Source organism: Elephantulus edwardii, unplaced genomic scaffold, assembly GCF_000299155.1.
Source record: "Elephantulus edwardii isolate Elephantulus edwardi_28Jun2011 unplaced genomic scaffold, EleEdw1.0 scaffold00028, whole genome shotgun sequence".
Taxonomy (NCBI): Eukaryota; Metazoa; Chordata; class Mammalia; order Macroscelidea; family Macroscelididae; genus Elephantulus; species Elephantulus edwardii.
In genome coordinates this window covers 8,802,412-8,822,911 of record NW_006399778.1, presented here as the reverse complement: position 1 = coordinate 8,822,911, position 20,500 = coordinate 8,802,412, and the positions used below count along the sequence as shown (strand labels likewise).

The 20,500-nt window shown below is 41.6% G+C and overlaps 1 protein-coding gene across 2 annotated transcripts in view; it reads left to right on the top strand.

The window, feature by feature from the left end:
* Nucleotides 1-2,044: 2,044 nt before the first annotated feature.
* ZBTB40 (zinc finger and BTB domain containing 40) overlaps nucleotides 2,045-20,500 on the top strand; it is a 54,504-nt gene continuing 36,048 nt past the window's right edge. The window contains exons 1-2 of one of the 2 annotated variants that reach the window (XM_006883549.1): nucleotides 2,045-2,753; nucleotides 3,214-3,347. In XM_006883549.1, the coding sequence (XP_006883611.1) occupies nucleotides 2,069-2,753; nucleotides 3,214-3,347 (819 nt within the window). In that variant the 5' untranslated portion in view covers nucleotides 2,045-2,068. The remainder of the gene's footprint in view (nucleotides 2,754-3,213; nucleotides 3,348-20,500) is intronic. The other variant, XM_006883550.1, reaches the window with a different exon arrangement.

Below are 20,500 nucleotides of genomic sequence, written 5' to 3'. Positions count from 1 at the left end.
TTCACATTCATTTTAGGAAATGTTTTACTTTTGTTGTTGTTGTTGTTTGCTTGTTTCTAATGATTGAGAATATAAAGAAATATTGGTAGAGGAAGGGTCATCTCTAGTCCTAACAAAAACTATCACTGTAATTTGTAGGTATATTTCTAGTCTCTTTTTTTTTAATGTATTCTCTTCTTACACAAGTGAGATTGTACAATTTGGTTACTCCCGTTACATCCTCAGATCCACTCTGAACTCGTGGTGTCTCCTTCCCTAAACTGTCTTGTCTTGTGCTACCTGGATCCCATAGTGGCATCATCTGTTCGCTCACCAAATCTGAAGCGTGGCGTTGCTCTTCCTTCCCTTTCCTCCATTCAAATCCTAAATCGTGACATCTCTGTTTATAAATATCTTTGACATGTCCTGCTCTATTTTGTGTGACCACTGCTCCCTACTGAAGAATAGTCTGATTTGTCCCTTGAACTCCAGTAGTGGAGTCTGTTTCTATCATTTTCCCCCTCAACTTCTTGATAAGCATATTTAAAATGTTTATTTGACCTTGTAATTCTCTAGGTTGTTAGTACTTGAGGCCCTTCAATACCCTCAGGTTAAATTTCAGACTCGTGAACATGACCTATGCATTTCCCCTGTGGCCAGAACCTTCCTTCTCTCTTCACATTCGTTTCTTGGCACTTCTGTCCCCTGCTTTATATTCAGCATCTCTGAGCTCATTCTGCGCCTCCTAAAGCTCCTCCCCTCCATGGTGGGATGGTTTCTAATCTCTGCCCATGCAGTCTGCCCTACTTGGAATGCTTTTCCTCTCCCTGCTTTGCACCTCGTCAGTGCCTGCTCATCTTGTAAGACACACGTCACGTCTCTTCAAATATTGACTCTAACTCCCGGACTCCTCTATTCCTCAAATTGGGTCTTTGTGTGCAAATCTCTGTTATTACATTTTCCTCCGTTCATTTATTCATTCTGCCAACAAACCAGCAGTATTTATGTCAGGCAGAATTTTAATCATAGGAGATGATACAGCAGATGATAAAGTACCTTCCTGAATGGAGTTTATGTTCTAGTGAAGAAAGATAGGTACTAAGCAAGTGAAAATGTGTGCCAGTAGGTGGTAAGTGCCGTGGTGAAAAAGAAAGCATTAAAGTAAGGAGTTGTGGGGCATTCTGAGGGTCCTTGTTAAAGAACATGGTCGAGGAAGGCCTGACTGCGAAGGTGGCCTTTGAGCAGAGACGGAAGTGATGGAAGTGAGAGAGCTGTGCTGATAGGTGAGTACCCTGAGACCAAGCGTATTCCAGAAACAGCAAGGGAGGAAGTATGCTCAGAGCAGTGGGGCTAAGAGAGAGACCAGGACAAGGTGGATCAAAGAGCTAATCATGAGCCAGGTCATGAAAGCTTTGCAGACCCTTATTAGGACACTGACTCTTACTGTGAATTGGAGGTTTTTGTATAAAGATGTGACAGAATCACTCTCACTAGAATCATTGTGACAATTAGATGGGTACGTGCATATAGGGCATTATATTTAGTCCTGTTTATATAGTGAGGATGGCACAGGATAAGGCAGGACTCAGATCTATTCCTAGGGTAGCTGTGAGTCAGAGTTAACTACACAGCACTTACCAACAACAATAACAGTACATAGTGAAGGACATCATCATTATTATAAACTGTACCAAGCAAATCTACTGCCATCAAGTCCATTCCAACTTACGGTTGCCCGAAAGCTGCCTCATAGGATTTCCAAGGCTGTAAATCTTTATGGAAGCCGACTGCACTGTTTTTCTCTCATGGGGTCACACTGCCCTCTGTGGTTAGGGGCTGACCACTTGAGCGCAGAACTACCACGCTCCTCACATTTATAATTCTTCATTTTGTATACCTGGTACAGTATCCCATCCCATTAAGCAGCATTTGGTGAATGAATAAATCCTTTTTGTTCCTTTGTTTAGAATTATTTCCATGGTGCTTCCCCATGTGCCCATATGGAGTAACATGGTGTCTTTCTGATTTCTCCAGGTTGATTCTCACAAAGTGAACTCTGAGAGAAGTCCTGAGGTGCAGAGTTGATGTGATGGAGCTTCCCAACTACAGCCGGCAGCTGCTGCAGCAGCTGTACACGCTGTGTAAGGAGCAGCAGTTCTGTGATTGCACCATCTCCATCGGCTCCATTTACTTCAGGGCACACAAGCTGGTCCTGGCTGCTGCCAGCCTCCTCTTCAAAACGCTGCTGGACAGCACAGACACCATCTCCATCGATGCCTCTGTGGTGAGCCCTGAGGAGTTTGCCCTCTTGCTAGAAATGATGTACACTGGCAGACTCCCTGTGGGCAAGCACAACTTCTCCAAAATCATCTCTTTAGCTGACAGCCTTCAGATGTTTGATGTAGCTGTCAGCTGTAAAAATCTTCTCACCAACCTTGTGAACTGCTCCGTGCAGGGTCAGACTATGAGAGATGTTGCTGTGCCAGCACCAGAGTCAGTCAAGAAGGAAGCTGAGAAACTGCAAGTAGAAATCGTTTCCTCTGAGAGTTCTGGAGAGCCTTGTGTTTCCCATGAGGGTCCTGCCCTTCCAGGAGGCTTTGGGAAAGCAGACCCACAGGAGGCCACCCAGATGGTCACACAAGATTCTTCCACCACCCAGGAGATGCAAAGGAGCGCAGGAACGTCAGTGGAGACTCCCAGTGCAGTGGAAGTTTGTCCTTCTTCCCCTGCTATACAGACCTTTAGTGAGACCACAGAGGCAGGCACAGAACCAGGTAACATCCACTCAGTAGTAGTTTTATGATCTCCTTTTCATTTGTTAGTGAGTCGATTCAGGGATCTTTGTTAATTTTTTCTGTTTCATTAATCATTTTACCAAAGACTACTTGTTAGCAAAGAGGCTAAAATCCAGCGGCATACTCTGGTTGAGCCCAGCTGCTATTAAAAGTGCCTGTGTTTTGAGTACTGGAAATCTGAAGGTGGACCGCAGAAAAGAAAAGCAGTGTTGAGATAGTGGTAGCAGTAATCACCGTTTCTAGTAATTACACGTTATTTTAACCAGGCTCAGTCTAAGAAGTTGTGAAAGACATTGTTGTCTGTGACTTGCTGCGTTATCTGTTAAATGCAGTATATGACTTCAAGATTTTCCACAGACAGCTTGAACTTTTTATTTAATCACTTCAAGTAATAAATGACTGATGTGTTGTTTTTTTCTTTTCCCCTTTTAATGTTCAGAACATGAGAGAAAACAATACCAGCTGGATTTTCTTCTGGAAAATGAAAGTACCTTCTCAGATGCACTCTCCGTTACCCAGGATGTTTTCAAAAGACTAGAGAATTGTTCAAAAATTAAAGGCCCACAGAAGGAGGTAGATATTGTTTCTGTTTTGTTTGCTACTTGACTGTTCTCAGGATAAAACAGCAACTTTCCATATGGGGCAGAAATCTGAAAATGTAAAATCCCTAAGGGGTTTCCATTTTTTCCACACTTCTTTTGGTATTTATTCTCTAAAGGCCAGTCTTGCAAAAATTCTGGGTAAGAAAGATACTTTCAGCATCAACTTGGGTTTTGATCCCAGGCAAATTCCAGCTTACCAGCAGTTTGAACCAAGATACTTAGCGGTACATACCACTCCTGATTACTGGAGGATAATATTAGGCATAAGATAGTTGTAATAACTGTTAGAGACTTAAGCAATAAAACAAAAACAAAACTACAGAGGCATCTTAGTTATTTAAGGCTGCTTTAGTAGATTCCGTAAATTAATGACTTTGACAGAAATTTATCCTCTCACAGTTTAGTAAAAATTCTGGTTGCTAATGCTTTATTGGTGGCTCCTTGGAGGCAAGGATTCTGAGGCTCCGTCTAACATACTTTGGACATGTTGCCAGGAGGGACGGGTCCTTGGAGAGGGACATCATGCTTGGGAGGGTGGAGGGACAGCACAGGAGGGGAAGGCCCTCTATGAGGTGGATTGATTCAGTGACTGGGATAATCGGGATGGGAGTGTCAGAAACAGTGCGGTTGGCACAGGACAGAGCAGAGTTTAGGGCGGTTGTACATAGGGTCGCTATGAGTCACAAGCGACTCGATGGCACATAACAACAACAACAACAACAATGCCTTATTCGTTGTGGAGGAAAGTCTTCCTTTCCTTCAGTATCTTTGTGTTTTGGTCTTCCAGTGTCAAGGAATTTTTTTGATCTGGGTCCCAGGTTGAAAACTATGCAGATTACTTCTGGTGACTATTTCTTGGTAGTACTAAGATCCCCAAGAGAATTCTAGTGGCTTATTGTTGTTAGGTACCATCAAGTCAAGTACAACTCATAGCAACCCAGATGAACAACACATCCATCCTATCCTGTGCGGTCTTCACTCTTTGTGACACAGTAGAGCCCATTGTGGTAGTTGCAAGCCAATCCACCTGATCAAGAGTCCTCCTCTCCTTCACTGTCCCTCCATCCTTCCCAGCATAATGTCCCTTTACAAGGAATAGCCCCTCGTAGCAACATGCCCAAATTATGTGAGGTGAAGTCTCATCATCCTTGCCTCCAAAGAGCACTCTGGCTCCGCCATATCCAATATCATCTTAGGCATAGGTTTGAGGCATTGAATACCAATGACCAAAGATAATTATCAGTATATCGCTTATGAAGAGAGCAAAAAAGTCATTACAAAGACAGAGGAGAAAGGAAATCCAAATGGATATCAGAAGAGACTGAAAATTGAGAAGACAAAACAAATGGAAAACATTCTGAAGTAAAAGAGCTGAGCAGAAGATTTCAAAGAGCTGAATAGATTTCAAAGGGCAGCTCGAGAGGACAAAGCAAAGTATTATAATGGAATGTACAGAGAGCGAGAATTGGAGTCTAAAAAAGGAAGAACTCACTTTGCATTTCTCAAAGCAGAGAGAACTGAAAAACAAGTTTAAAGCTCAAGTTGCAATACTGAAAGATGCTATGGGCAATATATTGAATGACCCAGAAAGTATCAAAGAAGATGAAGGGAATACACAGCATCACTGTACTCATGGTTTAGTGGTAAGGAATTATACTGCCAACCCAAAAGTATGTAGTTCAAGTCCACCAGCTACTCCTCCAGAGAAAGATGGGCTGTCTCCTTCTATGTGATTTACTGCCTTGGAAACTGAGGGTCAGCCATGAATCAAAGACATAAATGCTAATCTCAAAGGTATTCAGCAGCTGAGGCTTTTGTCTTTTCCTGCTTCTTTTTATCTCTAGTGACAAAAGATAACACAGGCCACCCCCTAGCGAAACTTCTCTCACACCCAAGTAAGGATTCATGGGTTGAGTGTCACATTTCACCCTTGATCCTTTTACAGCTGTTTATTTGGTTTATCTGACCTTGGGGAGATCCTTACATAGCTTTCATATTATATGGTTGTATTTTTTTAGGGTATATAATTTGATACATGACAAATTGAGAACCTCAAAACTTGTGTAAGAAGGATTTAGTGTATCTGTGTTTATAGAAAATTGCATCCGTGTTGAAGAAACAATGACCATTTTCAGATATAAAAGCAATACTGGCCACAGCCTTGAAGCTGACTCCTACTCACAGCAGCTTCCATGCAAAAGCCTTTTGGTTAGAGCAACACACCTCACACTGTGCCACCAGAGCTCCTTAAAAACACTAATCTCATCTCACTGCCATCAATTCTGAACCAACTCATAGCTGACCTTCCAGCAGATTTTCAGAGACTATAAGTTACAGGGGAGAAGATTGCCCATCCTTCTCCTGAGGAGCAGATGGTGGGTTCAAATCATTCACCTTTGGTTTGGCAGCTCAAATCCCTATGCATTAGGCCACCAGCATATGTTGTTATTGTTAGGTGTCATCAAGTCCCTTACGGCTGCGTGAGCCTCTGATCTGAACCTCACCCTCTCCTGTGCCATCCTCACCATCTCTGACAGTCTCACACCCGTTGTTACAGTTACTATGTCAGTTCGTCTTGTTGGAGGACGTCCTCTCTTTCTCTGACCCTCCAGAGTGTAGTAGATGTTCATTAAGCACCTACTTTGCTGAGCATATACATATGTTGTGTCACTTAATCCTCACAGAAGTCCTTAAGGTGGGTGCTGTTTTTAAGTTTAGTTTGTATGGATGAAAAGACATTGTGTAACTTGGCCATGGTCTTAAAACTCTTACCCAGATTTCAAACATATGTATTCAGACTTGAGAACTGTTCTCTGACACCCTGGGTTACACTGCCTCTGAGAGGGAGGAAGTGATACACATACGTATAAACATTTAGGACTTGCCTGACAGAAACTGCCCAGTGACTGTCCTTGTCTGTTTCCTAACTCACCTTTACTTTCTTTGAGTACCTTATTGACCCCTATCCCTCCTTGTGTGCTCCCTCCATACCCCCTGCACGGTTAAATACCAAAACCACTTAGAATTCCCTTCCTTTCTGCTTTCTACCACCCGTACTGAGAGGCCCCTGGCAGAAGGGCGTGCACTACACCAGCCAGCTTGATCAGTTGATTGACAAGTGTAGGCTAAGCCAATTTAATGTCTTACTATTTAAGCAGTGGATGCCAAATATTTAATTATCTTCTTGATTCATAGCAAGTTGCTTTAAAAAAAACAAATGCAATGCCCAATATTTCTTTTAGCTCCACAGTTGGTTATCAATTGTTTTCTTGGAAGATAAACTTTTTATAAGGCTGAGCAAACTGGATAGCTCTCTTAGGGAGGTTTTCCGTTGTAAGTCCGTGCCTGTTTTGTACCGATTATGCTTAATGAGATTGTTGTGGTTGCTGTGTGCTGTTGAGTCACCTACATAGCAACCCTGTGAATAGTGGCTCTGAACCTTACCCTGTCCTGAGCCAACCTCACCACCTCTAACACACCTGACCCCATTACCACTGTCACTGTATCAGTCCATCTCATCAAGGGTTATCCTCTCCTACACTGACCCTCCATCCTTCTAAGCATGTTGTCCTTCTCCAAAGACTAGCCACTCTTGACAGTATACCCAAAAAGTATGTGAGACAGAGCTTCAAAATCCTTTTCTCCAAGGAACAATGTGGTTTCACCCTCTCCAGGTAGACCTGCTTGTTCTCTTGACAATCCATGGCATGTTTAGTACTCTTCTCCAGCCCCACAACTCGAAGGCATCAATTCTTCTTTTGTCATCCCTAGACATTGTCTAACTCTTAGGTATACAGCAGGCAATTGAGAAGACCATGGATTGTATCAGGTGCACCTTAGTCTGACTGACACTGTTCCTCCCTAACACTGTGGAGAGGTCTTTGACAGCAGATTTTTCCCAATGCAACTAGTTTTTTTATTTACTGAATGCTAGTGTCAAAAGTGTTGATTGTGGATCCAGCAATATTCGTTAGTAGCCTCAAACATTGCTCCATCTATCTTGGTGCTGCTATTGGCCTAGTGGTGAGGTTCTTTGTTTTATTAACATCAAAATGCAGCTTATATTGAAGATTACAGTCCTTGATCTTCTAAGTCCTGCTCAGTTTCAGTAAACAGGTGTCATCTACATAATGCAGGTTGTTGATGAGTCTTCTTCCAATCCTTATGCCTCATTCTCTTCTAGAGAAAAAATCTGGCTTCTAGAATGATCTGTTCAGCATATAGATTTTTTTAAAGTACTGAGAAAGGCTATATCTCTTACACACTCTTTTCTTGATTTTTGAGCCATACAGTGTTCCCTTCGTCTGTTGAGACTATAGCTTCTTGTTCTAGGTAAAAGTTTCGCATGAGCACAATTAAGTGTTCTGGGATTCCCATTTGTCTCACTGATAGCCACAATTTGTTGTGATCCTCACAATCAAATACCTTTACATAATTGATAAAACACAAATAGATATCCTTCTGTACTCTCTGTCTTCAGCCAAGATCTTTCTGACCTCAGCAGTGACAATCTCTAGTGTCACAGCCTCTATTAAGCCCAGTTTGTATTTCTGGCAATTCTCTGTTGATGTACTGTTCTGATAGCTTTTAGATAATTTCAGCAAGAGTTTGCTTGCATGTGATACTGTTCGGTAATTTCCATAATCTATTGAATTCCATTTTGGGGGAATGGGTATAGATATGAATGACATTATGGTTCTATATTTCTGCACTTGGATGTTTTTCTGATTGTCCAGTCCCTTAGTTTTGTTTTTAGTCTCTTGCTTTGATAGCTTATAGGCACACCTCTTCATTGTCTCACTTAATATTGGTTACAGAGGAGCAACCTCATTCCTTAGATCAGCAATATTCCAATTATTAGTGTCTCGTCTGTGCTTGTTTGAATTGTACAAATGCATTTTGTTTTAAATAGTGAGGCCCATGAGTGCCTGGCATATAACAGGTACTCAAGAAATGCCTGTTACCCCTTGAGGATCATAATCAACTAAGGAGCTAATATTGCCAGTCTTTCTCATTCTTGTGCTAGAAATCTTAGTGAGAGCAATAAAACAGGAAGGGAAATAAAAGACATTCAAATTGGTATGAGAGAAGTAAAAGTATTCCTGTTTGCAGAAGGTACAGTTTTGGACACAATCTCAGAGATTCTTTAGAAAGCTCCTGGGTTCAGCAAAGTGTTAGGGTACAAGATTAATGTACAAAAATTAGGCAGACTCTTCAGAGTTCTTAATAAAGAGAACTCTGAAAAAGAAATTAGCAGAAGTAATACTATTTGAAACAGCCATCAAAATGATTAAATCTTAGGAATAAATCTATTCAGGGATGTACAAGCCTTCAAAAAATAAAATTACAGAACACTACTATAAGAAACCAACATACATGAAAGATTCCCTCCCCCATTTATTTATTTCACAATGTTAAGCCATTGTGAAAATGTCAGGACTGTCCAGAAGAATCCATAGATGCAGTGCAATCCTGATCTAGATTCCATCAATATTCCTTAAAAACATAGGAAAACTAACCAACAACTTTGGAAGGGAAAGAAACTCCACAAAACAAAGTATGAGGCCTGATACTTCCTCAATTCAAAACCTACTCTTTAACCATGGTGTTCCAAACAGTTTAATACTAACACAATGACAGTGACATGTTGTTGTCATAGGCAACTCATAGTGACCCTGTGAACCAAAGTTCTCAACAGTTGTGTGACTTTCATCCTCTCTCCAGGTTTATAGTGTTTCCGGAGGCAAGCCATTTTGGAAACAGATGCCACTCCTGCTTCCAAGCTTGTTTTAATTGGGGAGCTCCACCAAATATTGTCCACTATGGGTAATTATTATCACATTTGACACATCAGTGTCACAGTGTTCAGCTTCACAGCGACCACAAGTTACTTCTGTATGGCAGGTGGACGCGCCAGGGCTATACAACCTAGAAGAATTTTTTCCATTGGTATTCCCACCCCCAATGGTATTTTACCATTCCAGCATGCCCAAATGCTGGCAAACCCTGTGCCAGAGACCCCTAATTAATCTAGCAAGTCCACTCTGTGGCCACCCAGTTGGGGCAAACAGAAAACCACAAACACCCCAGCATTCCAAACTTGCCTCTCCCTCAGGCTCCAGAGACCGCATGCATCCGTCCTGCTGACACTGAGACTCAGGAGAGACACTCGCTCTTATCCTCCAGGTGTGGCCATACATTTCAGTGTTTTACCATTCCGGCATGCCCAAATGCTGGCAAACTCTGGGCTAGAGACCCCTAATTAATCTAGCAAGTCCGCTCTGTGGCCACCCACTTGGGGCAAACAGAAAGCCACAAACAGTGACATAGACCAATGAAATAAAGCTGAGAAAACCTGAACTAAATTCATCTCTGTGGACAGCTAATCTTCGGATTAGATGGAAAAGGGATAGTCTCTCTGACAGCACTAGCAAAACTGTATAAACATTTGCAGAAAAATCAATCAAGATCCATACTTCACACTACATGTGAAAAATAGCTCAAGATGAATCAAAAACCTGTATGTAAAACCTGAAACTATTAAGATCATGGAGAAAGCATAGAGGCAAACTAAGGGGCCCTAATTTAGGGCATCATCTATCAAACATAACTGAAAATTTATAAACAGAATATGAATTCGCTGACTGAAATAATCTAGAAATTAAACACTTAGACTTCTCTAAAGACTTTGCCAAAAGAATGAAAAGAGAACTTACAGACGGGGGGAGAAATTTGGCACTGACACAACTTGACAAGAGACTAATCTTTAAAATGTATAGAAAACTTTAGCATTTCAACATCAAAATGACAAGAAATCCACTTTTAAAATATGCAAATGACATGAACATATATTTTCCCAGAAAAGACATTCAGACGACCAGCAAATGTATAAATCATTAGCAGTGAGGGATGAAGAAGATCAAAAGAGTAATGAAATATCATCTCACTTTGACAGTGTAGTAACAGTGGTCATAAAAGGCGTGGGGAGGAGGGGGCAGGGACGAAAACCAAAACAACAAATACTGGCTGTGGTGTGAGGGATTAGTACTCTTACATGACCGGTAAGGAAAACTAGGTGGCGCTTCATTAAAGAATTAGAAATGAGATAACTTACTACATGATTGAGTTATCCCACTGTTGGGTATATATCCCTGAGATACAAGGAACTGTGATACAGATAGATAAGTGGGCATCTGCTTTCACTGCAGCATTATACACAGTTACTAAGAAATGGAAATAAAAATGTCCATCAGTGGCTAAATGGATAAACAAAATACTGCATTGTACACAGCAATGGGATGCCAAATAGCATTACAGAATAATGATGGCTCTACGGAACACGGAACACGTGGGTAAACCGGGAAGACATGCTGAGTGAAACATTATGCTTATGTTGAAGTATAACTCAACTCATTGAGTCAGAATCAACTCTTAGCTGACCCTCCAGCAGGCTTTCGGAGGTTGCACAGCTTTCTCCCTTGAAGCCACTGGGGCATTCAAACAGCCAGAGAGGCACACCCTTTGCATTAGCAGTGCACCTCCCAATGGACTGCACAACCCGAAGTCATTAACACAGGACAGGTATTATATGAGACTCCTGTTATGAAATATGAATAAGGATGATGGAAAAAGAATCAATGCCTTTGAGTTGTAGTTTTGGAGAAAAGTACTGAAATCCCATGGACTGCCAATAGGACAAACAGATCTGTTTAATTAGGAGGACATACAAAAACTGTGCTCCTTTCAGGCAAAGATTCCAAACTTACTTTGGGCATGTTGTCAGGAGTTTCTAGTTTTGGGGAAAAGGCATGCTGTGAATTGTGGAGATTCAGAGAAAGAGGAAGACCCTCAATGAGATTGATTGACACGGTGACTGTAACAGCAGACTAGAGTGTGTCGGAGATTGTGTGGATGGCGCAGGATAGGGCAGGGTTCAGGTCTGTTGTTCATAGGGTTGCTCTGGGTTGTAGTCCACTTGATAACACCTCATAACAACACTCATAAAAAGTCTAAAAAGGTTCACACACAGAAACATTCTTTGGTGGTTACCAGGGATGGGAAGGGGAAACCATTAACTAGAAGTTGTTGTTGTTGTTGTTGTTATGTGCCGTAGAGTCACTTGCGACTCATAGCGACCCTATGTACAACAGCCCTAAACCCTGCTCTGTCCTGTGCCAATCGCACTGTCTCTGATACTCCCGTCCTGATTACCCCAGTCACTGAATCAATCCATCACATAGAGGGCCTTCCTCTCCTGCGCTGTCCCTCCACCCTCCCAAGCATATGTCCCTCTCCAAGGACCTGTCCCTCCTTAAAACATGTCCAAAGTGTGTTAGACGGAGCCTCAGAATCCTTGCCGCCAAGGAGCCAACCGGTTTTATCCTTTCCAGAATGAATCTGTTTTCTTGGCAGTCCATGGTACCCTCAATACTCTTCTCCAGCACCACAGCTCAAAGGCATCAATTCTCCTTCTATCCTCCTTGGTCATTGTCCAACTCTCTAATGCATAACAAGTGATTGCAAAGACCATGGCCTGTATCAGATGCACCATAGTCTCCAGAGACACACCATTGCTCTTCAGTACTTTGGAGAGGTCCCTAACAGCAGACTTTCCCATCGCAATACGCCTTTTAATTTCCTGACTGCTAGTGCCAAGAGTGTTGACTGTGGAGCCAAGCAAACTAAAGCTGTGAACAATCGCAATCTCTTCACCCTCCATCCTGATGCTGCCAATTGGTCCAGTGGTGAGAATCTTTGTCTTCTTGATATTGAGCCTCAGTCCATATTGGAGGCTGCAGTCCTTGACCCTCGGCAGCAGGTGCTTCAGGTCCTCCTCAGTTTCAGCAAGCAGGGTTGTGTCATCTGCTTATCACAGATTGTTGATAGATATTCCACCAATCTTGACCCCACGTTTCTCCTCATAGAGCCCAGCCTCCCTGATAATCTGTTCTGCATACAGGTTGAAAAGGTTTGGAGACAGGACACATCCCTGGCGTATGCCCTTCCTAATTTTGAACCATGCAGTGTTTCCTTGCTCTGTTCTGACGACTGCCTCTTGGTCCAAGTATAGGTTTCGTATTAGCACGATCAAGTGTTCTGGGATTCTCATTCTTCTTAGAGTCAGTCACAGTTTGTTGTGATTCACACAGTCAAACGCCTTTGCACAGTCAATGAAACACAGATATACATTCCTCTGGTATTCTGTGCTTTCAGCTAAGATCCATCTTACATCAGCTACAATATCTCTAGTACCACTACCCCTTCTAAACCCAGCCTGGACTTCTGGCAGTTCTCAGCTACATAGTTGAAGTATATTAACTTGGATAAAGAGAAAGGCAATATACAATAAGAGGGAGATCCTCAACAGGATGGATTGGCACAGTGACTATAACAGTGAACTGAAGTTTGTCAGAGATGAGGAGAGTGGCCCAAGACAGGAAAAGGTTCAGATCATTGTTCATAAGGCCTGGGAGCTGTAGTCAAGTTGACAGCATATAACAACAATGGCGTAACATGGCCAAGGCAAAGGAAAATACTGGGAGTGACAAGTAAAAGGCAAAAATGGTAGACACTACTACAAAGAAAATCCTGCAGTCACAGTAATAAACTTGGAGTGGCTACGTAAGTGAATAGGTGGGAGATGACTTACGTTAATGATCATTTATAGTTTTATGAGGCTGTTTCTGTGTTTGTACATCCTACAATAAATATACCCAAGTATATAGCATATGAGAGCAAAGTTATGGAAACTCTTTAACCATAACCAAATAACCTTGCATCACTCCACTTGAAGGTTGAGGTCCATTAAAGTTTTGGGGACATCTAGGGCAATTAGCATAACATCATTTACAGTAACAATGTTCTACATTTTACTTTAGTGAGTATTCACTGGTGTCTTGAAAGCTAGTAAGTGAACATTTATGATACAGTTTTTGCTCTGTATTCATCTGAAGCATATGATGGTGGGGGGAAGAAGGCGAAGACTCAGGGAAGTGCCATGTCCTGAGGACTGAAAGAGCACGTGACCTCCTAGTCCTTTAGCCTGAGAGCAGAAGAACCAGGTGGTCCTGGCTAACTATGCACACCTCTTTGATTAGGATCACAATGAAAGGTCCAGGACAGAGGGCAGAAAAATGTACCAAAAAATTCAAGATTATTTTTTAAAAAACCCCAACAACTCAAACAACTTGCCCAGACCAGGGGCAGCACCGAAGGCTGTGGCCCTTAGACACCATTCAAATCTGGAATGAAGCCCACTCCTGAAGATTACCTTTCTGCCAGCGAATAGGACTATCAAGTGAACAATAACTCCAGTGAGGAAGATGCTTACATGGGCATGAATCAACCACCTGAGACAGGTGCCATTTGCCCTAAACCAAAGTTCAGAAGGCAGGAAGGGGCAGGAAAGCCAAGCGAATGGAAATTGGGATCCCAGGGAAGTAGAAAGAGTGCTGGCACACTGAAGGGTTCTCCCTTCCAAGTATTAACCAGGCCCCACCCTGATTAGCTTCCGAGATCGGGCACGTTCAGGGTGGTATGGTCGTAGACCCATACATTGAAGGGATTGCTACTCACATCATGACGGCAACTAAAACACTTTGTAAACGGTCACCTAAACCACAATAAAATGTTAATAATAATGATGACAATTCTTAAAAAAAAAGATCAGTGAGGGGAGATTTCTTCTTGGATACTAAAATGAATTGTAAAGCAAAAATGAAAAATAAATATACATTATACATGTATCCATTCAACATTTCTTTCTCTCTTCCCAGTTTTTGTCCTTATCTTTTGATGGTGACAGCATTAGTAGTACTTTGAAAGAACAGTGGTTCACTGTTGGGGATCATTATAGGCTTATGTTATTTCTTCCTCGGTTTTAGAGGTCAGAGTAAGAGTGCTAGAAATCGCTTGGTGGTTGTATTTAAACCAATTCTGTCATATTCTGTACTAAATCACTCAGCTTCAGAAAGCAAAAAGGGAAAAGATAAAGAACATAAGATTAAATTAAATAAACCATAAAGTTAACAAGGTAACACATAGGCCACCTCCCTCTCTCTTCCCTATCTTTTTTTTTCACACAGCTTTACTGAGGCATAATTGATATCTGTACATATACTGTACAGCTTGATATTTTACACATGTCTGAAACCATTACCACAATCATAGGTCATGAACTCCTAAAGATTTCCTGATGTCCCTTTGTCATCCTTCTCCTCTTTCACTGACCCAGGTAACCATTGATCTGTTTTTTTATCACTGTCAATTAGTTTGCTTATTTCTTGGAGAAAGACATCATGTTGGGAAAGGCAGAGGGGTCAATGAAAGAGAAGGGAATCCACAATAAGATGGATTGACCCAGTCACCGTAACAGTGGGATTAACATGGCAGAGATTGTGAGGATGGTGTAGGGTAGAACAGCAGCTGTTGTTGCTGTGAGTCATTGTCAAGTTGATGGCACCTAACAGCAATTCAATTCCAACACCATTCTCTGCAAGGCCAGATGAGTTATAGGATGACATCAAGCATATCATCTACGAAGGGAGCAAAAGGTTATTATAAAGACAGAAGAGAAAGGGAAAAAAACAAACTAGATGTCAGGAGACACTCTGTAAATTGTATTAAGGCATCAACAAGCCAAAACAAAGAAGAGATGCTGAAGTGAAAGAGCTGAACAGAAGATTTTGAAGGGCAGCTCGAAAAGATAAAGCAAAGTTGTATAATGAAATGTGAAGAAAGCTGGAGTCAGAGAATAAAAAGGGAGGAACTTGCTTAGGACTTCGCGAACAGAAAGAACAACAACAAAAAAACCCCAAATTCAAGCCTAGAGTTGCAATACTTAGAGATGCTACCAGGCAAATCTTGAGTGATCCAGGAAACATTAAAATAAGATGGAAGAAACACAAAAAAATCACTGTTACCAAAAAGAATTAACCAACACTGAAATATTTCAGGAAGTACATATGATCAAGAGTTAATGGTAAGGAAGAAGTTCAAGCTGCACTGAAGACACTGTTAAAAAAAATAAGGCTCCAGGGACCAATGGATACCAGTTAACATCATTCAAATAACAGATGTAGGTCTGGAAGTGCTTACCATCTGTGCCAGGAAACTTGGAAGACAGCTGCCTGGTCAACTAACTGGAAAAGATTGTATTTGTTCCCCTCCCCAAAAAAAGGTGATCTAGCAGAATGTGGCAATTATTGAACAGTATCATTAATAGTGCATGCATTTAAAATATTGCTGAAGATCACTCCAAAACAGGTAAAATAGTGCATTGACAGTGAACTGCCAGAAGTTCAGGCTGGGATTTAGAAGAGGCCCTGGCACCAGCGATATCATTGCTGAAAGCAGAGAATTCCAGAAGAAGGTCTCTTTATGTTTCATTTACTATGTTGCTAGCATGGAGAAGAATGGGCATCCCAGAACATTTAATTGTGCTCATGTGAAACCTATACCTAGGCCACTGTCTTAATAGAACAAAGGAACACTACATGGTTTAATATTAGGAAAGGTGTATATCAGGGTTGTACCTTTTCTCCATACCTGTTCAATGTGTATGCTGATCAAAGAAGCTGGACTCTATGAAGAAGAATGTGTCGTAAGGATTGGAGGATGACTCACCAACAGCCTGCATTATGCAGGTGATACAACCCTGCTTGCTAAAAGTGAGGAGGACTTGCAGCATTTGCTGCAAAAGATCATGGACTACTGCCTTCAATATCAAATACATCTCGACATCAAGAAAACAAAAATTCTCACCACTGGACTGATAGGCAATATCACCATAAATGGAGAGAAAAAAATTGAAACTGTCAGCAATGTCATCTTACTTGGATCCAGTGCATTGGGAAAATCTGTAGTCAGAGGCTTCTCCAAATTAGTGAAGAACAGCGATGTCAATTTGAGTACTAAGGTGCCCTTAAGTGAGGGAATTGTCTTTTCAGTCACTTCCTATAAATCTGAGAGCTGGACATTGAAAAAGGATAACAGAAGGAGAACTGATGCCTTTGAGTTGTGGTGTTGGAGAAGAGCACCAGATATCCTAAAGATGGCCAAAGAACAAACAAGTTGGGGGAAAGTGCAGCCAGAGTGCTTCTTGGAGGCAAAGATGACAGACTTCATCTCACAAACTTTAGGGCATGTTATTAGGAGAGCGTATTCTTAGGGAAAGGACATCAGCCTTGGAAAGGCGGAGGATTGAGAAAAGAGAGAAAGACCCTCAACAGATGAATTGACACAGTGACTACTACTATGGGCTTGAGTGTATCAGACATTATGAGAATGACACAAGATAGGACAGAGTTCAGATCTGTTTTCCATAATGTCGCTATGGGTCATGCTTGATGCAACAGCACTGAACAACATCAGTTACTTTGCATTCTTCAGAGCATTAAGCATCTTTGAAATATAGTGTGCCTGCAGAAATATCCTACACATATAACAGGTATAGAGAACTAATAAAGTATGATTTGTGTGTGTGGTCGGGGGGAAAAATTTTAATCTGTGTGTTCTTTGAATAGAAATAGATAAATGGAATTTTACAATATGCATTATTTTTTTAATCTGGCTTCTTTCATTCAGAGTAATTATTTTGAGATTCATCTATGTTGTCATGTGTATCCATAGTTCATTTCTGAGTAGTATTTCATTGTATGGATACTCTACAATTTCTCTGGAGACTAAGGTGCGCCTGATACAGGCCATGGTCTTTGCAATCGCTTGTTATGCACCAGAGAGTTGGACAATGACTAGGGAGGACAGAAGGAGAGTGGATGCTTTTGAGCTGTGGTGCTGGAGAAGGGTACTGAATGTACCATGGACTGCCAGGAAAACAAACAGATTCATCTTGGAGAGGATTAAACCAAGCTACTCCTTGGAGGCAAGGATTCTGGGGCTTCGTCTGACATACTTTGGACATGTTGCCAGGAGGGACGGGTCCTTGGAGAGGGACATCATGCTTGGGAGGGTGGAGGGACAGCGCAGGAGGGGAAGACCCTCTATGAGATGGATTGATTCGGTGACTGGGGTAATTGGGATGGGTGTGTCAGAGGTGGTGCGGTTGGCGCAGGATAGAGCAGGGTTTAGGGCTGTTGTGCATAGGGTCGCTATGAGTCAGAAACGACTCGACGGCACATAACAACAACAACCATTTACTAATGCCATTTTTCCAGTCACTGAGTTAATCCTTCCTATCCTGGGTCTTCCTCTTCTGTGCTGTCCTTCCCTCCATACTTCTAAGCATAATGTCCCTCTCCAAAGACTGGTCCCTCCTAGCCATGTGTCCAAAGTATGTGAGACGAAGCCTCAAAATCCTTGCCTCCCACAAGCAGCCTGGTTTCACCTTCTCCTAGGACAGACCTGTTTGTTCTCCTGACAGTCCATGGTATGTTCAGCACTCTTCTTCAGCACCACGACTCAAAGGCATCAATCCTTCTTCTGTCATCCTTAGTTCTTTTCCAGCTCTCAGATGCATAACAAGTAATTGCAAAAACCATGGCTTGGGTTAGGAGAACATTAGTCTCCAGACTGACATCATTGCTCTTCAATACTTTAGAGAGGTCCCTGACAGTAGACTTTCCCAATGCAATTTTTTTATTTTCTGACTGCTGTTGCCAAAAGTATTGATTATGGAACCAAGCAAACTGAAGTTATCAACAATCTAAATCACTTCTCCATCCATCATAAAGTTGCCAGTTAACCCAGTGGTGAGAATCTTGGTTTTCTTGATGTTGAGCTTCAACCCATGTTGAAGGCTGCAGTCCTTGACCTTCTGCAGCAAATGCTCTTAAGATTGGCTCAGGACAGGGTAAGTTTTAAAGCTAATGTACATAGGGGTTACTATGTGTTGCAGGCAACTCAATGGCACATAACACCGACCCTTTACTAGGGAGCTTTGGTGGCCTAGTGGTAAGAAGCTGCACTGCAGTCCTAAAGGCATGTGGTTTGACTCCACCAGTTGCTCCACAAGAGAAGGATGAGCAGTCTTCTGTGCAGTTAACTGCATCTGCAACCCCGTCAGAGCGTCAACCATGTTGGTTCCAACTTGATGATACACAGCATCAACACCAGTCTTTCCTAGGGAGGTCTGGTGGCTTAGCTATCTGGTTGCACTATCAACTCAAAGGCACATGTTCGAATCAACTAGCTGCTTGAAGGTTGAAATACGGGCATTCACCTCTGGTATGATTTATTCTTTGTGAAAACCGAAGGTCAGCCTGGAGTTACTTCTTCCTCTACTGTACAGAACAACCACAGACTGTTTACTAGAATGTGACCTTGGACAAGACAGGGATTTATCACTTGTTTCATAGGTTTATTATGAAAATTAGTTAAAATTATTTATACAAAACACATGATAAAAAGGGGAGACACATAGTAAGGACTTAGTAGGTGGCAGCTGTTGAGATTATTTGCATGTTCGGTTCAGCATTTTAGACTTGGCCTTGAAACCCTTTATTCACATGTGCAATACAATGTCCTAGAGCCAGGGTTGTTGTGGCTTTTCTGAGACAGTAAATTACAAGGGAGGTGATTGCCCATCTTTCTCCCACAGAACAGCTGTTGGATTCAAACCACATGCCTCCAGGTTAGGAGCTCAACTCCTTACCATTTAGCCACCAGACCTCCTTCTAGGATAGTTTGTTGTTGTTGTTGTGTGCTGTCAAGTTGGAACCAACCCATAGCTGACCCTCTGACAGGTTTTCAGAGACATTTAATCACAGGGAAGGATATTGCCCATCCTTTTCCCACAGAGCAGCTGCTGGATTTGAGCTGCATGCCTTTGGGATTGCAGCACAGCTTCTTGCCTCTAGGCCACCTGTGTAAAAAACCATCTGTCATGAAAAAAAAAATAAATAGAAACCCCAAATTCACTCTACATTTTGCGTTTTAAAGATGACTTTCCTTTGGAGAAAGCAGTAAGTTGAAGATACTAAAGGGCAAGTGAATAGCTGAGTACTTGCTCCCAGCAAGGCAGAATTATGAAGCACATCCAAAACGTGCAATCACACATTATATTCCCCATGTGAAGCAGAATAATTATTCAAATCCTTGAATCCAGTGCTTTTAAAACTATAGATATACCTACTTGGTTAGACTATTTCTAGTCACACACTAAAATAAAACAATGCTATGAGATGTCATCTCACCCTAGTAACAGTCGCAAAATTTAAAAGAACAGCAAACATTAAATGCTGGCGAGGTTGTGGAGAAACTGGAACCCTTATTCACTGTTGGTGGGAGTGTAAAATGGTGCAACCACTGTGGAAGGCAGTATGGCTCTTTCTCAAAAAGTTGTAGATAGAAATACCATTTGACCCAGCATTTCCACTTCTGGAAATATACCCCAAAGAAACCAGAACTGCCACCCAAGCAGATATATGCACCCCTATGTTTATTGCTGCTTTATTCACAATAACAAAAAGTTGGAAATAACCCAAGTGCCCATCAATAAATGAATGGATAGAGAAGCTGCATTTAAAAAAAAGGAACCCATGAATTATTATAAAAAATGGGTGACCCTGTATGATGTTATGCTGTGTAAAATACATCAGTAACAAAAGAGCAAGTACTGCATAGTGCCACTGTTATAAAACAGTATTGACATCGGGTTTGGGAGGAAACTAGGGAAAGGAGAGATAAATAATGTATACTGCATTGAAACAGATATGATTGGGTATTGTTTGTATGACAAGTGTCCAGAGTAGGAGCTGCATAGTAAAGTGAGCTAGGGGTGGGAGGTGTTGTATAACCATGAAGGAATTTTTTTTTCTTTTCAAAGAGAAAAGTGAACTGGGCGGGGAGGGGTGGGCAAGAAGGAAAATGTGCAACAATGGATGAATGAATGAATGAATGAAAATCCAATTTCTCTATAATCTTTCATTAAAATAGTAATTAAAAAAGAAATAAAAAACAAAACAATATACATTTAAAAGAAAAATCAACCTGTGGAAATGTAGTAACTTGCTCCTAAACTGGAGATGCCTTTATGATGTGGTAAAAAACATATTGTTTTGAGAAAAACTGGATGAAATATGTTTATGGCATTGAAGTCTATGGGGGAGAGAATAGTCTAAAAGTATTATATTTTAGGGCATTATTTTTATCGTAGGAGTATGCAAT